The sequence below is a fragment of the Phaenicophaeus curvirostris genome, chromosome 16 (assembly GCF_032191515.1).
Source record: "Phaenicophaeus curvirostris isolate KB17595 chromosome 16, BPBGC_Pcur_1.0, whole genome shotgun sequence".
Classification (NCBI taxonomy): Eukaryota; Metazoa; Chordata; class Aves; order Cuculiformes; family Cuculidae; genus Phaenicophaeus; species Phaenicophaeus curvirostris.
The window spans coordinates 4,455,082-4,476,139 of NC_091407.1; the positions used below are offsets into that span (position 1 = coordinate 4,455,082).

The 21,058-nt window shown below is 37.7% G+C and overlaps 2 protein-coding genes and 1 long non-coding RNA gene across 6 annotated transcripts in view; 2 read left to right on the top strand and 1 right to left on the bottom strand.

The window, feature by feature from the left end:
- C16H7orf50 (chromosome 16 C7orf50 homolog) overlaps positions 1 to 20,633 on the bottom strand; it is a 118,918-nt gene extending 98,285 nt beyond the window's left edge. Inside the window, exons 1-2 of one of the 4 annotated variants that reach the window (XM_069870475.1) lie at positions 20,483 to 20,633; positions 18,504 to 18,670 (exon numbers count right to left, since the gene is read on the bottom strand). In XM_069870475.1, coding sequence (XP_069726576.1) covers positions 18,504 to 18,653 — 150 coding nt within the window. In that variant the 5' untranslated portion in view covers positions 18,654 to 18,670; positions 20,483 to 20,633. Of the gene's footprint in view, positions 1 to 18,503; positions 18,671 to 19,024; positions 19,114 to 20,307; positions 20,462 to 20,482 lie in introns of those variants that run through there. The other 3 variants (XM_069870476.1, XM_069870477.1, XM_069870481.1) reach the window with 3 other exon arrangements.
- Positions 853 to 3,454, top strand: LOC138727469 (uncharacterized). Its single transcript, XR_011338560.1, has 3 exons — positions 853 to 1,002; positions 1,553 to 1,699; positions 3,023 to 3,454. It is a non-coding gene; the product is annotated as an uncharacterized lncRNA (long non-coding RNA).
- Positions 3,465 to 5,616, top strand: GPER1 (G protein-coupled estrogen receptor 1). The gene has a single exon (XM_069869902.1). The coding sequence runs from the start codon at positions 3,465 to 3,467 to the stop codon at positions 4,536 to 4,538; it is 1,074 nt and encodes a 357-aa protein (XP_069726003.1). The 3' UTR covers positions 4,539 to 5,616.
- Positions 20,634 to 21,058: the final 425 nt, after the last annotated feature.

Genomic DNA, 21,058 nt, shown 5'->3' on the forward strand with positions numbered 1-21,058 from the left:
CTGTTCCTTAGGACAGCAAAAAATTAAGACCTTCAAAGCCAGTATCACAAGATTTGTCTAAATTACAATTATTACAATCCTATAACGCAATCACATTTGTACACTTCTCAAAGCATAACACTTGAGGACACTCTCTGTCCTCGTAACTCTGTGGAATAGCAGTCCATAAACCCATTCCACGCACCGTGGAAGCCTTCTCTTCAGAAAATCATTACCAGCACTAATTTGCACAAACTTTCTTTTAAGCTAAATAATTTTTTTCCAAAACTATTCATGAAGAGTCATCGTGTAAGAACATCTTCAAAAACATTTTTACTGACGCTGCTAAAATTCTGTGTTCTTATGCACAGCACATTAAAAAAAATTTTTAAAAAATCAGCAAATAATTTATATGCCTCAATGGCAGTGCAATGCAATGCATCTTCTACTCCCAAAACTGCATGTGTAAGAAACTTTGCTTTGCTACAGATGAGCTCTTTCATAAGCTAGAAATATTTTACCCTGTTAAGAGTTGTAATACGTCCCTTATAGGGGCATCTTAATTGTTTACTCCCTACTTCTAGAACTGTAACATTGGTTTCTTGAAAGCCTAAATGCTGAGAACCAATTCATCTTACTGCAGTAGCAACAGAACGCTGCATCAATATTCAGCACGTCCATCAATGGCACTTCATACTGAGGTATCCAATCAATATAATCATAAAAAGCTACTTACACAAATAAAATATTTCTCTTTTATGAGAAAGAAGGGTTTAACTTTCTTTCCATTCTCAGAATTCTGGCGACCAGTAGGTGGTGTTTCTGGAAATGTCAAGTAGTTTTTCCCCCCCTACAGATGAGATGCAAAACTCCACCTGCAACACTGGTGACAGACTCCACAAGCTCTGCAAAATAAGCTTATTTTATCCATGTGATTGAGCTGAGCAGTTCTAAGAAGTGTGAAGATGACACCGTATACCTGAGAATGTAAATACAAACAGGCAAAATGGGATCAACTTGAAGGTAGGAAAACTGAAATTTATATTATCAGTTTAGCAAATGACCCTTGTCAGCTGCTAGATTTCTCTCAATCAAATATTTCTCCTTAGATTGTCCAGACGCATTAAAAAACCACCACATATAAGAGTAATTATTGCTTTATATCTATGTAAAATATGTTTAGTTACAATTTGCAAATAAATCTCTTGATTATTGATCAGCTGAGATGTAGATTTGAATGGCTTATATAATTAAAAAAAATACTAGGGGCTGAAAAGGGGGCAAAATGAACATTAGGAAAAAACCACTGACAAATATGAGAGAAAATATACTCCACTACTTCCAGTAAAAAAGAAACCAGCAGAAACAGGGTTAATTCTAGCCTTATAAGGCTGTTCAGCAGCACTTCAACTGCACACAAATTAGAACAACCCTGGGAATCTATAAAGCTTGTTTTATTGCCAAGGACATGCAGCAAGAGCAGCATTTTGCTGTTGTAAACTATGCCTTATTTAAGACGTTTTAAAACAGAACGGACTTTTATATGATTTTTTTACAGCTGAATCGTCAACAGGTGGCATTCCCAGCAGCTTTGCACACCTAAATACAAGTTTTTACTGGCACGGCAGCTGAAGTTGATGCATCCATTAAGCGTGTGCCCGAGCAAGAACCAGCCTTCTGTTGTCTGGAGGAAAATCAGCTCTGGAAAAATGGAATTAAGGTAAAATAAAGTGTTTCACAGTAGATGGTTACCTGTAATGCTTGTAGTTGCTTGGCTTTTGGTGGCCTTTCAGATGCAATTTAAAATCTGACCGCAGCCTGACCTTTTAAAAGCAATTGCTTAGACTGTTAACTTATCTTTTATTGTATTTAAAACAGTTTTATTGCCGTATTTGAAAATAAGAGGTTGTTACATAAGAGAGAACACTTCATGTCTGACTTCCATAACTGCTTGAAACAAACACCAAACCTTCTTCAAATAAATATAATTCCGAGTGGATATTTTAGCATAAAGATTTACATTAGGAAAATGCTTCAAAGCATTGCAAGAGCTACTGTGTAAATACACCCATTGCATTAAGAAATAAAAGCTTTAGAGCAGATCTATTTATTTCAGTATTTGTTAGCTCCTTCTGATGACTTGAATACATTTAAGCAAACTCCAAGCTGTATTTCTGACTGAAAATACCCTAACACTCCTACTCCACTCGTGGTCTACTCCTTTTTCTCCCTGAGACTGTACATCAGCAGGATTTAAGTCATTAAAATGTAGAAAAATGCTATAATTTCACTAGTAAACAATTTAATTTTTAATTATCTTTTAGCATAATTTACATGAAGGTTTGGTAGCAAGGCAAAGATTAAAGCAATTCACAATGTGTATAGTTGAACACAAAATACCCTGGGTTACCATTTTCTTGCTGGTTTATTTGTTTGGGGTGTCTTTTGTTTGTTTCTTTTAAATAAAGTTCCAACAATGTTTCAAGTCCATAGCATTCAACTTTTATAAATAAACAAATCCAATAACTGATACTTTCCATTCCTATCCAGAAGTCAGTGCAGGATAATTAAACACAAAGAAAAGCAAAATGAGAATAATATTGGTGGCAATCAATATGCTGCTCGTATTATCTTCATTTCTAAAATTTGCCTTTTCCTTTCCACTGAGAGCAGAAATAATCAGCTGCTTTTCATCTCCCTTGCCTTCTCAGACACTTACAAGCTGATGATGAAATATATATGTATGTATACATAAAAGTAAAGTTTTGCTTTGGTATACTAAACTCACTCACCTAATATTCTGTATTTCTATCGTTTCCAACACTGAATCCCTGAATGGTACACAAGATTTTAACAGATCTGTCCTCACAATATACGATCATCTAGAATAATTTGACATTCTTTTAACTAAACCTCTGTATATATATACACAAACATGATGTTTCCTGTAGGAAACAGCAGCTTTATGTTAAGTTTGCAGAAGGGTATGGTACATGCTACAATGCCAGACTGAGATTAATAATTTTCCATTTGCAAATTGCAGGTCCAAGGATGTTCATTGATTAATAAAAGAAAACAAATGGAGCTAAGAATCTACTGCCTTCCAACCTGCATGAAGAAACACTGTTAATGAAAAGCTTTTCTTAAAGAGGTCCAAGTACCATAATGGTAAAAAGATCACTACATGATCTTAAGGCATATAGGAACTGCAAATTCTCTCATTTGCAATGTATATAGTGCCCTGTAAAAAAAAAAAAAAAAAAAAGGAAATAAGAAATACACTATTTGTACTGCTATGTCTCAGTCAATGTTAAGTCTGATTTGATTTCTAAAGAAATTTTTATTCCCTATACAAAAGTGTATGTCTTCTTCCATTCCTACCAAAATGCTTACTGTGAACTTAGTTAACAACAATCAAAAAGAGGATTTTTTTGTCATTATCACCAAGCTGTGAGCATTATTATTTTTCTGCAGATATTTTAATCATGGAAACTTATTCTGCCTCAATATCACCTGTTATATGTAACAGCACAACTTTTAACCTAAACGGATCACATCTGTGTAATGAAAGCCTGTCTTCTAGATTAGCTGATAAATCAGAACACCAACAATATGTTATTGGTCTTTTCTTATCATGTCTTTACACAATATTTCTTTTTCCTATTGGTTTTGTAGGAAACATTCTGATACTGGTTGTCAACATAAGCTTTCGTGAAAAAATGACTATTCCAGATCTGTACTTCATAAATCTTGCAGTCGCTGATCTCATTTTAGTCGCCGATTCTCTCATTGAGGTTTTTAATCTTGACGAAAAATATTACGATATCACTATTATTTGTACCTTTATGTCTCTGTTCCTTCAGATCAACATGTATAGCAGTATTTTCTTTCTGACGTGGATGAGCTTTGACAGATACATAGCACTGGCCAAAGTAATGAGGTCCAACATATTTCGCACTATGCAACATGCTAGATTAAGCTGTGGGCTCATATGGATGGCGTCTATTTCTGCAGCACTAGTTCCATTTACAGCCGTGCATTTACAACACACCGGAGAGGTCTATTTTTGCTTTGCAGATGTAAAAGAAATCCAGTGGCTAGAAATAACCTTGGGGTTTATTATCCCCTTTGTGATCATCGGTCTTTGTTACTCATTAATTGTTCGAGTTCTTATAAAAGCACACAAGCATAGGAGTCTTCGCCTGCGGCGACAAAAGGCTCTTCGAATGATTGTTGTTGTTGTCTTGGTTTTTTTTATCTGCTGGCTACCTGAAAATGTCTTCATTAGCGTTCAACTTCTTCAAAAGAAAAGCGAGTCTGGCTCTTCAAGCAGCCCATCCTTCAGACATGATTATCCTTTAACAGGACACATTGTGAACCTAGCAGCTTTTTCCAATAGCTGTTTGAACCCCTTAATTTACAGTTTTCTAGGGGAAACCTTCCGAGACAAACTGCGACTGTATATTGAACAGAAAACAAAAATGTCAACGCTGCATCGCTTTTGTCAGGCTGCCTTAACGTCTGTCATTCCTGACAGTAATGAGCAATCAGAAGTCTGATTTAGTAGTAGTTGTATAAAACATATAACTGTGAAGTTGTGTAAATAGTGAACAAACTGCTTGCTACTAACAGGAAAAAAAAAAAGTATATTTGTGTGTGTATATATATATATTGTATTGCTCTACTGAGTATATTCAAAATGTTTTTATGACAAGACTTTAATGTAGAAGAATATGTTTTAGTCAGATTTATATTTAATTATGAATGGGATTATTAAAAGCTGAGCACTGAGGAGCTTTACTTTGTATTATAAATGTAAGAATGACAAAATAGAAGAAAATTTTATCAAGTTAGGAAGACTCTAGATGTAACCTGATTATCAGAGATGCTACTTTACTGGTGTATATGAGGCAATTCCACTGAAATGATGAATCTGCTGTAACAGGAGGGAAAAATCATTACAACATATTGATGTGGATATGCAGAAAATATCGATTTCTTTCATTCAAATGTTAAGATAAATGACCTTGCTTAGAAGAACTACATAGTACTATTGTCACTGCATTCTAGCATGTCTTCCACGATTAACTTTTTAAAAATCTTAATACAATCTAGCACAGTGGTGACTTTTTTTCTCAAAAATGTAATCTACTGCCTACATCAGTACTTGATCAAAACTGAAATAATCTGTAACTATATTGCGCCTCTCAAAAAAAACTCCACAGAAGCAAAGTGTAATGCTTCATTCTGCCTTTTAAGGATTGTCTGAGACAATCTTTCCCAGGAAAGATGGAATTGGGCCTTTTCTCAAAGCCACCAGTGCGCGCGCACATACATTCACATCTGCCTTCAGACTGAAATGCAAGTTGCACGAGAACTCTTTATGTTTATCACGCCTATTCTGGTTGCCAGAACAAGATGCTGTGGCTTTTTTAAAGTCACATTCTGCAAAAAAGTATAAAAATTGCTTATGAAAATGACAGAAGCCTCAGTTTTTAGAAAGGAAGGCTTTATGGAATGGGGAGCATGATCAGCACTTAGTACACTGCCCATCCCACCTCTAGAAACTAGGACCTTTCTAGATTTTAAGGCACACGTTCGTTGCTTTGCTCATTTGAAGATTAATTATACTAAAAAAAACCCAAATGTCAGCATTGAAAACAATAGTTTTTAATGTACTGGAAAATAATTGGGTTTTAAATCTGATTGATGCTTAGCAAGGGTACTACTGGACTTGTTCAGAGGAAGATTTATAGTTCTTAGAGATTAGTGTGCAAGATCATCAAAACATCACTTGGTGCATCTCTGAAGCGAACAAACTAATTTTACCTCTGTGCTCATTGACTTAAGCACCAGAACTCTACAGAGTAAGGTGCTTTGTCCTATTTTCAAATGTCACCTATGAATTAATTAGCACGTCAGTGGATTTTAAAGGATTTTTAAACACGGACATTTCAAACAATGACTGAAGTTACTAAGCAATAAAGGAAACAGTGAAAACAATAATTCCAGTCATATTTCTCACGAAATATTTAGAGTTTCCTAGTGGAAGCTTCGGCCACAAAAGACTTGACCTATAAACAGAAAGGCCACAAGACGATGGCTGAATTTGAAATAGATAGCTGGATATTCCTCCAACTGAAGCAGGAACTGCAGGGCGGAGCTTGTGGCAACTGCTGCCTTTAACTGGTAATCACAGTCCAAAGAAAAATGTCATTTAGTCACATCTTCCCTGTAGAACACCAAATACATCTTTCAAGAAGGAAGTGAGCATTGCTGTTGCCCTTCTCTGCAGAACAGTTGCTAAATAATACTTAACAAGAAAATCTCACACCATTGCGCTACATCATTCATAGCCCTTTTTCCTCATTATTTCCACTTTTTTAATTAGCCATGATTACTCATATCCTATTGACTGCCAACGTACATTAATCACACCTTGAAAGGCAGCTATTTCAGACAGCACAGAACTGAAGGAATAGATAAGTCTCTTGGCAATGCAATTATAAAGTAAGACACGTCTTCTGAGATTACAGATAGATTTGTGTAATCTCAACACTTGCTATGAATAAATAACTCTTTTGGGGTGACAGGAATACATTTCCCCAGCCATTGTTGTTGCTTAATCTGTTTTTATAGGAGTAAAGTCCTTTACGCTCCTCACTTCCAATACAGAAATCTGGTTTTTGGTCAAGGCTATGGCAGAAGCCCTTTTATCACTGCTGTACATAACAAATCGAGGAAGTGTCTTTGCTCAGAAGCTTGTAATAATAAACCCACAGTAATAGCAAACGTCTCCTCATACATACTATGGAACAGTTTGTTTCTTCATGATCATATTGAGTAATGTCCTGGTAATGTCTAAAAAAGATCATATTACTATAGTATGAAGAAAACAGTATTTACTCAACCTGAAACAACCTATTGCATGTTTAAAACCACATAACAAATCCAACAACCCGATGACTCTCATACTGTTGTTATTTTGGTACAAGCGGATGAACTGTGCCTGAAATGACTTCAGTTAAAGTATGTGGTATGTTTAAATTCAAAGTACTCTCCCAGGTGAAAAATGGCACACCGATTCCTAAAATTTTTTTTTTTTTTTAAACAGTAACTATGTACAAAGTAATATTTACAGAAACGCTGTACAACTTTCATGTGTCTCTGCAGCCCATTGTCTTGTGATAACTGGTTTCCATGGCTTATCCATGTACCAAGAAGAGCTGTGCTTTATGTAGTTTTCTTTAAAATTAAAGAGCATGATCTTCACTAAGTAAAACGTTTTCTGGAATGTAGGGGAAACGAGCCTAAGAATTCTGATACAACTTTTTCATTTAACTTTTCTCTCTGGTCTCTCACAAATGGTTTAATTTAAGGAAAGGATTCCATATACCTTTTTAAAAAGCTGGACTGATGACAACTACAAGATTCAAAACCCCATTGATCACAGATGCTTACAATCCTTGCTCTAATAGCCTACATCAAGTCTCCAGTCAAGAAGGGTCTTGTATTAGGAAAAGTACACAGGGATACAAAAACTAAAAATAAAAAAAAACCCTGAAACTATTAACTACTTTTGAAATACCTTAACACAAAAATGTCTTGAATCCACAGATTATTACTGAATGTCTAGAAACAAAATAAAACCTAACAGCACAAACTAGCAACAGTCTGAACCTGATGTGACTGAAAGCCCTGTCCTCCCTCAGCCATGTAAAAAGATACTGGAAAAATAGTTATCCGAGACCATTTTGACTTGTTAAGAGATGGTGCAACTTTGCATCCTCTTAACAGGATGAGAGGAGACATCTCTCCTAGGGGAGAGACAATAAATACTGTCTGTGGAGGCACAACACATCCATATCTACAAAAAAGTCAGTCTGAATATGAAGTTTGATTAACTGAGGAAAAGCATTACATGATGTTAGGGCATGTGACAGGGAATTTGAATCAACGAGTCAGGTGATCCCTGATTCTGTGTAAGACTGACATAATACAGGCAAAACACAAGAAAAGGCACCCCTCCCTTCCCCTTTTAGCTCCACAAAAATTCAGAATATTAGCATTCAGAATATGCAATCCGCCAATTCCAAAAGACACATACTCTATAAAATAAGATTTTAAAAAAACAAAAATCAGAATTCTTAAAACATGATTTCCTTCAATATTGTTTCTTTCACATGACAAAGGTGCAGTATATATTCCCCAGTGTAATCTGGAATTTATATTATTAATAGGAAAGGCATCTGGCACAGAAAATCCATTCTACTAAACTTACAAACAGGCGAGCTTTAAAGAAAAAAAAAAACTCAGCAAAAAGTTTTAATAAGAAAATGCTTTTAGAATTTCAGACTAAGTACCCGTGTTTTAAACAGAATTCACTGGCTGTACAGTGCAGGCTCTAATCTTTTTTCCAGCCATCAAGTTACGTTAGAAGCTAACTGAATTTTTCCCCATGTAGGGATTTGGCTGTATTCTGTCAGCTGTTTAATAAGATTGCAGACGGGAAAAGGTTGTCCAGACAATTTTAAATGGTTAGGATTGTCACAGAAAAATCTGTTAAAAAGTGGTTTACCGTAAGCAAAAGAATGTCAAGTTCAACCCTGATTATCATTTAATTCCATTTGAACTTGTTTCTGCATAAGTAGGAAAAACAAGCGAGTGTATGAAGAAAGCAGGTTTGCATTTTGATAGCTATTCATGAAGGTGAACCAATGAATTAATTTGATTTTGATTGAAACACCAAAGATAAGGGTATGATTTTAATTTAAGGGACAGCATCCTTCACTTCCACTCAAAGTTCTACTTTACCCATTCAGACAACCAGACAAATATTTAAAACTTTCATCAGAGAGGAACATAGGGACAAATTAATTGTTTGTTTCAATCAATTGAATTTGCAATCTATCTTTGCAACAGAAGTTTATGCTTACATTACCAATTCCATCTACAGCAGTCGATTGGTATACAGTTAGACCCAGCCATTTGTCTTTCAGAGACTGTTTACATTAAGAAATCACTATTATTATTATTATTATTATATTCTGCTTAATAAATGTCACAAATAAACCATTTCCACCTTGAAACAGCACTCTATCTTTTTTTATGCTACATCAGCAACAGCAGATTATAGAGAACAAGTAATTTTTAAGCCATGCATACAGACCATCTTTTCTGTACACTTTTAAGCTCTGCTGTCGGGAGGTACGTTGTGGTACATGCCCTGTGCTATGTTTTAGAGAGACATGCTGGATCTGAAAATCTGAATACCCTCAATATTTATAATTTAGGTGTCCTTTCTTCAACGGTATTGTCCAAACTATTTATTCCATACTGACACAATACACTGAACTTTAAGCCCTGGTCTTCTGACTACCTTTTAGACTTCTATTCCATCATATGGCAGCATGACATAGCCAAAAGCCAAGAATAAACAGCTACACACTGTGCCAGCCACCCAAGAGGACAACAAAACAGAAATGCCTTCTCAGGACTTGAGACAGTGCATAAACTCATTACTTTCAACTCAGTCTCTTAGATGCTACTTCAGTTATTTTACATACGTCCAGTGAATTCCACTGCAAAAGGTAGTTTGAGTCTCAGTAACTGGTGTGGTTAGAATGGCTTTTGAAGTTTTTCAACTCCAATGATAAACCATAATCAGGTTTACAACCGAGCTTCTCAAGTCGTTCAATCTGCTACAGGTATATAGACAACTTTAAGTTCTACATTGGCAAATTACTGAATCGTTCACCACCAAAAAGGAAACCCTAACTTTTTAACTATATCTACTCTAAACAGACATTTAATGCAGCAGGGTAAGCCTTTCGAAAGCAGCAAGTTTGCTTACAAGTCCCAACTCGCTTGACCTGCAAGGAAAATCGCCAACAAGGCTTAAGTTCTTTTCAGATCACATGGAATGTGTTTTCTGGAAGGACTTCAGAAAAACCGTCAAAAAAGACATACTAGAGAAACAGGAAAAATATTAGAATATTGTTAAATTATCCTTAGAAACTGGAGCTAAGGCTATTTTTACAGAAAGAGCTCAGTGGCAGAATTGCCTGATGTTGGTGGAGATAAATTCGTTTTCTGCCTCAGCAGCAGAAACATTTCCTTTCCCGGGGAATTGCCTCAATAGAAACAATAATATCAAGACAAATAAGATTTTCTTCTTTTCATGCCCTCTCTATCCAGAGAAAAGAGAAACAGCCTTTGCCTGCCTATAAGAAACCTTTTCACTCCTATGTTCCAGTACTTAGTTATGAGTGAAGCACACACAGCAAATGAGAGAGAAACCAAGGAAAGACCTCACTGAAATGATGTGATGATATTCCAAACATCCATTCAATGACTGTGTAGCAAGACAGGAAGAAGATACAGATAGTGATGCCTGTGGAAACTTAATTTATAAGCTTGCTTGGCTTTCAGATACGAAGTCACAAGAATTACTTCGAATCTTAAAAGCTTAATACTCTTTGAACACTAAGAAACACAACGTTATTTTCTTACTATAAAAAGATGCCTGATGATGCATGACACTGTTGGAAGCATCATGCGATCAGGAGGACAGCCTTGTTGCTGGAACTGCTGCTAAAGTTGACATCAGATCACACAGAACTGACCTGCATGCTCAGCCCATAACAAGGGGTTCACGAGGATGCACAGAAAACTGTCCTTCGTCCCCTGCGAGATTTGTGCTTTTCTTGATACTGAGTGAGTCCTTTTCGGTCTTGGCTGTAAGATTTACTTACAAGACATATAGGATCAGGACAGTCAATCGTTCCTATTGGAAACCCAAACCAGACTGTGACTTAATCTAGAGAAATCTTTACAAAGATAAAATGTTTCAAACTAAGCACAATAAACTTTTACTATGAAAACAAACAAACCCCCACAAGTTTACTAACAACTCCTTTAGAAATACCACAACGCTACAGGCTCACATCTAAGAACAGCCATGAAAGATGAGACTTTAAAAATAAAATAGGAAAAATCTGCCTATACTAAGGTAACTAGAAAAAAAAGGAACCAGCCAACGAGGTACACAAAGGCTCCAAAGTATACTGAGTCCACAAAAAGGCCATGACCTATTTCAATGAACTTTGTGTTACAGTTTAGTATATCAGTCTGTAACCACCCAGTCACTGCTATTTACCCACTTGTAAAATAACTCCCATTTATGATTCAGTACATAATGTAAAGGTAGGATAGTTATTAAAAGCATGTATTTTCCCTGCATACTTAAGACTTTCTATTCTTTTATCTAACCTCTCTACTCCTTTTTAAGCAATGCAGCTCTAAATATTTAATACATTCTCTGAACAGTTTTGACATGTTTCAAACCATAAGATGGTAGGAACAGAGCTTTGTCTTCCCTTGTGTATATATGCTGTTTGCAAAAGCCTGGTTTACAGATGCTAATTATTATGATAATGCTGAGAAATTTAATAAAACATTGGTTGATGATCTTCTGCTTGATGTCCTACAGAAGTCTTGTGAGATTCAATTAGAAATAGGTAAATGCATTCAAAGACAGAGTCTGGTTCTTTATGCAAGAGGTTCCCCTGTCAAATACCCTCATGCTTGTATCCTTGTTATTCCAGGCAGCTCCTGAGAGTTAAAAGATTAATGTTCTATTCTAATTACCTGTTGGATGTAACAGACAAGCATTTTACAAGTATTTCTAAATCTGTGTGGCTTTGATCTAATATTCAAAAGCCATTTTATCTATGCTGTAATTTATTAATTAACATACTTAAATATACTCTAATCTTTTGTGTGGTTCATGGCACTGCATCTAAACTCAAAAGGTATTCAGGAGGAAGACACTTCTGGTGAAATAATTCTTGTTTCTTGTTCATACTGTGAAAGCAGCTGTCCTCCCCCTTTTATCTGCTCAAAAATATTGTGGGTTTTTTTTATTTTTAAATCCATTCTGTCAACACACAATACTTTGTATTTTATGAAAATCCTTAAACCAGAGTCCCATGTTGTTTAAAAAAGCATTCTGTCAGGCACAGAGAAAACTGCTGCTTTTCAGAATAAACATATTTTAAATACCCAAATCTGTGCCATTTTAGGGGTTTTGAACAAATTAACATTAACAAAATAGTGCCAAGAGCAATAAAAAGGAAGTAACAAATCCACAAGAATCAGGCTTACATTAATACATTATAACTGTTCAGGCTTCCAAGTTTCAAGCCCCATCAAGAACAGCTGCCTTCAAATGCCCATTTCTCTGCTCATTATCCTATATCAGACTGTAGCAAACATTTATCCTTTCAAGCTTACAACTTGATTTCTTGCAGAGCGGAACGCGTTTTGTGAATTCAAACATGTAATGGGAATTTTTTTTATTTTGAAATGAATTTATACAGATTTTGAGGTTTTGTGCCAAGTTTTATACGTTCAGCAATTTGGGCCTTTTCCCTCAGTTTTCATTTCTGATGCTGCTCTCTATGATGAGTTAAAAGTCATTAACACAGAACCAGAGGAAAATCAGAATTGGCAATGGGTAAAAAACCAGTGTTCTTACTGGACTGGAGCTGGGTGGCACGTAGGCAAGTAGACCTGTGCTCCTTACTTTAACAACTGCTCGGAGATCATTACTCAACAAATTCAGCCCACAGTTGGGAATCCTGTGCTGAATTTCCATTTTGTGAAGATACTTGCAGCTAAGTAATGAAATAAGGATTTAATACGCCAAACCTAACAAGAACTGTCAAGGAAGGTCTCACCACTAAGTAGACTGGGAGCTGTGAGGAAACGTCAAGTACGTGCCTCAAGAAGAGATGGAAGAACTTCTCTTGATAGCAAAGAGGGTACAGTTGAGTCTCGCCACCAAACTCTTCGTCACTTTAACACCCTGGCTATACTAGTAAAAATAAGAAATTAATTCTGAATATATACAGATTAAGGCAAATACCCAGAATTAGCATGAAACTCTTGCTGGTTAATATGTAAGGAAGAACGCACAATCCTTTTAAACAAAACTAAGAAATGCACCACATATTGTTTATACCAAACACAGTTGGGGACATGAGCCTTTCGCCTGGGAAAACCATCTTCAAAGTAGCAACTGTTTTCCCAGCTGTGAATACTCTTTCCTGGGAAATCTTTTCCTACCATTACAAAAATAATTTTCAAAGGAATGTAAAATTATTCAGCCTAATCTATGCATATCCATATTTCAGACACTATTTTGTACCTTTTTAAACTCACTTGTTTACCAAAGGCCTGCTATTTGCTATAAACACTACACGGTGACACAATCAAATTTACCTCTTTTAAAATGCATTGTTAATTTAATAAAATAATTTAAAGCAACTCTATCAATATTCTGATGGAAAAAGTATTAGCAGGAAACAAACATTTCAGTCCCGTAAGCAACTGCTCTCAAAGTTTGGGTGTTTTTTCTTTTCTTTTTCCCAATTTGAGAAATATTGAATAAATGACAAAGCCGACAAACCAAGTAAGGTGCACACAGCAAGTCACAAATGCCAGATGGGTTTATAGATTTGTAATTTTTCAGCTATCAAAAGGCCATCGCACAGCAAGGCAATAAGCAGCCAGTGGGCCAAACTTGTCTCTGTGAAAGTAAAACATGAATGAACATTCAACTGAACGGCAGCCCAAAGAAAAACAGGCCAAATATTTCAATTACAGACTGGCCAAAACCAACAGCCTAGAAAGAGCACACTAATATCCATACTGACATTTAACTTCTCCATCTTGAGAATTAGCCATCGCTCCCTCTGTATCACCAGAAAACCACAAACTGCTGATGTATCCTTACATCGAGGCGTGGGGGGAAACAAAGGGATGGGGGGGAAGATGAAAGATTATGTCATCTTCTCTTCATAACATGGACAAAACTCTATTTGCATATTAGAGATACTTGTAAAACGATCAAAAAAAAACCCAGTACAAGACAAGCTTTTTATTTTAGGACGTTATGCTTAATAACATTAACTTTTTGGAATTTGTTTTCCTTTTTTCCCCCCAATATGCAAGACTGATTTTCTACATTTTTCTTAAAACATAAGTTAATAAGCCCAGATAACACTAATGCATACGACAGACAATTAAGCTAGTACAGCAAAACTGGAACTGCAAAGCAAACACGTTTTTAAATATATTTTTAATGTATATAAGATACATCTAATATTGGTAGCCTGATAATCAGAAGAGAATCCTGCAGCTTCACACTAAGTTGTAACTTGATGACGTTATTACAGATAATACAAAACAAGTTATTTTGATGGTTACAAGATAAGTTCCCTGTTAATTAAAAAAAAATAAATTAAGGGAACAATAAAGGATTACTGCGTTTGTTTGCAAATCATCTACAGCTCATTATTTCAACAACAGGCTTTGGTATGAATTAGTGGGTTGTCAAATAAATAAATACACTTTCCAATGACAGCTTTACAGTATCCGCTTGACAGGTTTTGTAGCATTAATGTCTGGTTTGCATTCATTAACCATTCGAATTACTACCCCAGTTACCTGATACAAGCAGCATTAGAGATAGTATCAATGTAGCATTCCTAGCTATTCCACCAAGCTCATGCCATAATGTTTACCTCCACAGCTTTTACATAATTGTACGGGGTTGTCCACCACTGCAAGCAAACAGTGATTTTGAAGAATAATTTTTTGTGGTTTGCTTTATTGTACTACTAGCTTAATAACTCCTTATTGGCCTTTATGATAATCACCAAAAAGCTGAACAGAACAATGCTTTTCCTCCTAATTTTGCCATTTTCCATTTAGTAAACAGATCTTAATGTTTGGGCACCTGCACCCTAGCCCTCTGATGAAAGAAACACCATGAGCTACTTGTTTGTTTGCCATTGTTTGTACTTTCTGTATGGAATCTCAAAAATCAAATTCCTTTCCCACTGATTTTGCCTTTATCTGGGGAAAATGTTGATTCTTCCTCCCCCAAGCATTTGCAGTGCTGAAGAGAACAAGGAGCACACAAGGAAACACTCGCTGATGATAGAAGCATTACCTAAAGTACCCTTCAACCACAAACAACAGGATTGGATTTATAAAGACTGATTGCCTCTTAGTCACTGCAATTTTCCTTAAAGTTACAATGTTTACTAGACTAAATTGGGAAGGAACACGAAATTAATATTGTTTTCTAACGATTATGAATTTTTGAGTCTTGCCTAATAGATGTCCAGCTCTAGATGAATTACTGTTCTGTAGGAAGCCTGCAGCTCTGCAAACAGCACTGGAGAAAGATCTACCCTTAAATCACAAGGTCAAAAGATCTTTTGATACTGTAAGGTCATTCTGGGTAGAACTCAAATAGCCTTCATAAATAAAGGAACCACAACATGTTGTTCCCTACATACAGTGTTGTAAGTGTCCATACCGCTGTTCTGATAAACTCCGTGGCACTAAGTCAGCTGTAATTTTGCAGGGTGAAGAAATCCATGAACAGAAGCAAGACATGAGTCATTGCAAACAAGCACTTCTAATGCTTCTCTTATTTCAAGATGACACGTTAACAATATTGTATTTTTTTTCAGATAACTGAAACAAAATTAATTTGTCTCAGATGAGGTCTGTCAGAAAGTTTTTATCTAAGAAGCCAATATTTAACTTAAGACCACCAGTCTGGATGGCACATGTTAAATCTCTTCTCTTTATGCCTATGTTATGTGACAACTCAAAAGACTGATATCCAACCATGGGGAGTTTTAACATACGAGTATATAAATAAACTATAAAATCATTAAAAAGCAAGTAAACTAGTGTCCAAGCATTTGGGAAAAAAAAAATCAATATTTAAAACATGGGGTTTATTGCCAAGTATCTAAATAAAACAGTAACACTATGAAAATCTGTCAGACAAAACATGAGGCTGAATTAAGTTTAAAAACTTGAACTGCTCAGCTGCACTAAAGATGTGTCATTTAGAGCTGTGTGGTTCTAAGATCATTCATGAAAACATTTATATTGGTCTTGCTTATTAGTTCGTTGCTGTTCAGTGTAAACAGAATAAATTGAATAGATTAAAATCAATAAAACATCAAGATTACTCTGAAAGGTCAAGTTGTTCCTAAAAAAACTGTTTTAGTCTTAGGCTGCTAAGAATTTCTGAAACAAATTTCACGAAGGAATGATCAATGTGCACTAAATCCATTCACTTAAGACACATTTCAACTTGTCTGCCTGCAGCTCTGTAACAAAATCAATTAGAGATTTACATTTTTCCACTCTGCAGACTCAAACTGCTGTACTAGAAGAGAAAAAAAAGTAAATAACAGGGAAGTGACTTAATGAACCAGTGTAACCTGTCTGCATCTAAAGCAATGTGGTATATAGCTATCTTTTGACTTCTTTCCATCATATATTGAACTCCTTAGGAGAAACTGGAGTCTACCCATCCTTACTTAAAGAATACCAAAGAAGTTTTATTTAAGTCAGATACTGCCTTAAAAGTCAATCACAGCTGATGAGAATCCAGTCATCGTGACTCAGGAACTGATGCAAGTCTGTCCAGGTCCCAGCTTATTTTAAAGTTACAGAAATAAAATTAAAGGAAACATCGCTGCAGTAGAAACACTCCCAGCAGTTGCCTTAATTTTTGGTTTGAATTCATTAGGAACCATCCTGACTGAGCACATCACTGCAGCCTCAGAGTTCTTCCTGATCTTCCTGTACACACGAAGAATTTTACCTCGTTTTCTACTATATTTTCCACACTGACAAGGTTGGATGACCAAAAGCTTTTTAAAGCGTAACTGCCACTGTGACTTAGCCAAGTGCTGTACACAAAGCTGGGAGTGCACATGCTGAGTAACAATCAAACTGCTAAACAGCCTACGTCCATTAACCATTTCTGAAGTGAAGTTGTTTAAGATCTGCCTAACACTTTTCATTCTCGACAGACATTTCAAGCAAAAAAAAAAGTGGTCAACTAACTTACGCTTTCTTACTATCGACAGCGACAGTTTATAAAGCTGATGCCAAAAAATGGCTTGTCATAGACCTTACATGGTATTCCCTAAACCTAACACTATATACATATTTAAGGCACGCACTGAAATCAACTTTCACAATTCTAAGAGCTGTTGTGCCTAGTGGCATTCCCTAATAATATTAAGGATTCCTTTTCCCATTTAATATTTGCTCTTCCTTTCACAGTTCTACAGTCAGCATATGACCAACAAAATCAGTATAATTTGGGGGTTCTAAGAGTTTATCACTTGACATCACATGTTCCAAAAAGGCCCCACTTGCCAGGATTTTGAAGCCCACTGTGGATTTTTTCCACTTCTACGTGAAATTATACAGGTAGCCACAGGCAATAATGTTTTAATTTTGGACATTTTGATTTCACACTGTTTTGTTCATGGAACTTCTTTCCACTCAAGGTGCATTACAATACTGTAAATCTAAAGTCTATAACACACAACCTACAAAGGAAAGGGGAAACATTCCCTCTTACTAAGCTATAAATACTAGATGTTCTATTTTTGCTGTGATGTAGAAAAAAATGCAATCTTTCCCCACCTTACTGAGAAACATTCTGATGAGTTGAAATGTACAAGAGTTTACAGACCTCTGAACAGCTACTGCCAACAGGTTGGCTTTTCTTATATTATGCTTCACGAGCTCAAAAAGTAATAGCTAGAGAAGCTTATGGATGCAAAAGCTCTCAAAAAATATTTTTTCCAATAAGCTTGCATAAAGTCTAATAACAAAATAAGAAGTACCACAAACAATGTCTACTTATCTCATGATAAACAGAACAAGCAGCTTTTATGTGTATTTTATGTTAGGTCAGTAAAAAAGTGTCTTTATAACCATGACTTAACATCACCTCAAGAATTCCTGAGAAAAACGTCTTTGCCTTTCTTTCTCCACTTCAACAGTACCAAACCACTTCATATTTCTGTGATCCATATTCTACAGTAAATACTCAGAACAGAATTAAATCGCCCTGTTTACACATCATTTCCATCACAAAAAAACGTTCCAACTCAAGGTTTCCTCTTAAATACCATCCTGATATTATTAATTTCATTCTCATAAAATTCATAAAATGTGTAGTAATACAAAGAGACTGCTGACACCTTCTGGCCACTTGAGATTCTCTCTGAAAATCAAGAGGATTCCCAAGAAAACATCTTAAGTCTTTTTCTAACCACTCAGGATCACATGAAGGCTTAAGCTATGCCTGTATTGCCATATGACAGTTGCTTAAAGCCATTGGTTCACCTTTCACCCACATCCTCTCACCCATTCTTTGACAGAAGCATCCTGAACAAAAGAGAGATCACGTACTCCAACCAACACAACCATACCTAGATCCAGCTTATTTTCTCCTTTTAACTTTCACTCTAGGTATATTGCATCCAAGGTATCATTGCAATTGTATCAAATAGTGCATTCTGATTCAGTAAGCAATTCGGTACTCAATCTCTAAGCTGTCACATCAGAGGTAACAATGCATCCACATTTTATTGAATTAAACAGTGAAAACTGCGAGGACTTACCTGCAGATTTTGTTTCTTTTTCTTTGGTTCACTTTCTGCTTCCAGCTCTGCCTTCTGGACCACATGTTGCTTTGGCTTCTTTCTTTTTTCTGCCTTCTTTTCTTTTTTTTCCACCTTCTTTCCTTTTTTTTCCAGATTCTTTTTTGGCATTCTCAAATGGAACTATTCTGTAATAGAAACCACCAAACTGCAGTTAGAAGGTTTTTTTATACTAAGTGTCAGTTTCATGTAGAGACAGTTTTATAATAATTACACCAGACAAGAAATATTTATGACTCCTTAACTACAAAATGTATGTCTGCACTGAATTTTGCTCCATTTTGGAGAATCTTCATCACCTTTCCATCAAGAATACGTTCTAGTTATGCTACTGTAGGTCATTCTCCTGTAGAAAACTGACAGTCTGTTGTCCTCTTGACCCCAAAGCTCCACTGATCCTCCTGGTAGCAACCCCTGTACCTGATGCTGTGCTTTCTGCAGGTTATGACACACAACATTTAACTGTTTGATTAATTATCTACCTTGGATAATGACAATCAGGCTTCTCTCTTCTCAAAATACACTGATAGGACTGCTTGCATCTCATTCATACAGGTGTGTGCATACACACACACACCACGAGCAAAAACCAAGCCACCCTGATTACTAAACAGACAGTTTTAAACTACCAGTTCTGTTTAAAACACAAGTTTTCCTGTTTTCATAGAGATTAGCGGGGGAAAACCCCTACACTGAAAGAATTCTGTCTCACATGTTTTCTCTCTCATTTTACACTGACGAGGTGTAAGGTGAGGGCAGGAGCTGCAGAAAACCTGGTTCCGACACCAGGTGCAGGTGTAACTGCTTTGATCTCCGAGGGAAAGTCTTAAGAGAAACATTTATTCACTGGTAAAACACTGAAAAGGACAAAGTCTTCAAAACAAAGACAATACTATTTTTATTTGACAACTCAGCACTGAATGGTTGGACTCGATGATCCGGTGGGTCTCTTCCAACCTGGTTATTCTATGATTCTATGAATCAGATGCCCTTCTAAAAATAGCATACCAGCTTACAAAAGCAGTGGGTATATTTACTAGTCTTAAAGAACCGCATAAGTCCTCAAAGAAGAGTTTTGGGTCTTTTAAGTTATCCAATCACATCTGGCGACTCCCTTCAGGTGATCTCCTGACCTAAACCAGCTACATCTTACAAAACAACTAACCATACCAATAAATTCTTGCAACGCTAAGAGAGTGTTTATTCTCTCAGGTTATTCATCCATGTCTGGAGACTGTTTGCATATTATTTCTTGCTACAAGACATACTTATAATGTCAAGATAATTAAACATATAAACCAGCTACAGCAAAACTTATCAATTAATTCTCACAACCTGATTTTAGCGGCTTCTGACAGCTGCCCTGATACCCCCCCACCTGCGTACCAGCACAAACCCATGGCTCGGGCACAAATCATAGAATCACTAGGTTGGAAAAGACCCATTGGATCATCGAGTCCAACCATTCCTATCAATCACTAACCCATGTCCCTCAGCACCTCATCCACCTGTCCCTTAAACACCTCCAGGGAAGGGGACTCAACCCCCTCCCTGGGCAGCCTCTGCCAGTGCCCAATGACCCTTTCTGTGATTTTTTTTTTCCTGATGTAAAGCCTGAACCTCCCCTGGTGGAGCTTGAGGCCATTGCCCCTTGTCCTGTCCCTTGGGAGAGGAGCCCAGCTCCCTCCTCTCCACAACCTCCTCTCAGGTAGTTGCAGAGAGCAATGAGGTCTCCCCTCAGCCTCCTCTTCTCCAGGCTAAACACCCCCAGCTCTCTCAGCCGCTCCCCGTAAGCCTCGTTCTCCAGCAAATCTCCCAAGGTGGGCGCGCTGGCTGAGCCCCCCTGCCCGGGGGGGTGCGGGAGCCCCCTCAGCGCGCCCCAGGTCCCTGCCCGGCGCCTAGCGGAGCCCCCCGGGCTGGGGGGGGTACGGAGCACGCACCTCTCGGTCCCGCCTCCTCCGGACATTTAAGCGAGCGCCGGGCTCGGCGCCGCAGCCCGCCCCGTCGCTGCTATTGGCTGCGGGGAGAGAGCGGAGGCGCCCGGCGGGTCCCGGCGCTGCCAATCGCCAGCCCCGCGCGGGCCCGGCGCGCACGTGGAACGCGTGTGCGGAGAGCCGGGGCCGGCGCGCCGCGTGTGATGTCATCGCTCTGCGCCGGGCCCCGCCCCCCGCGGCCCCGCCCCCGAAACCGGGAAAGGCTGGGGGGGGGGCAGGGCCGGGACCCATCGGCACCGGGACAAGGAGCCGCCTGGGCCCGGCTGAGCGAGGGTCCATCTGCGCCCTGACGGGGACACGCAGGGCCGGGCCGGGCAGGGTCCATCGGCACCCGCACCGCAAGAAGGGTGTTGAGGCTCTGGAGCGAGTCCAGAGAAGAGCAACAAAGCTGGTGAGGGGGCTGGAGAACAGGCCTTATGAGGAGCGGCTGAGAGAGCTGGGGGTGTTTAGCCTGGAGAAGAGGAGGCTGAGGGGAGACCTCATTGCTCTCTACAACTACCTGAAAGGAGGGTGTGGAGAGGA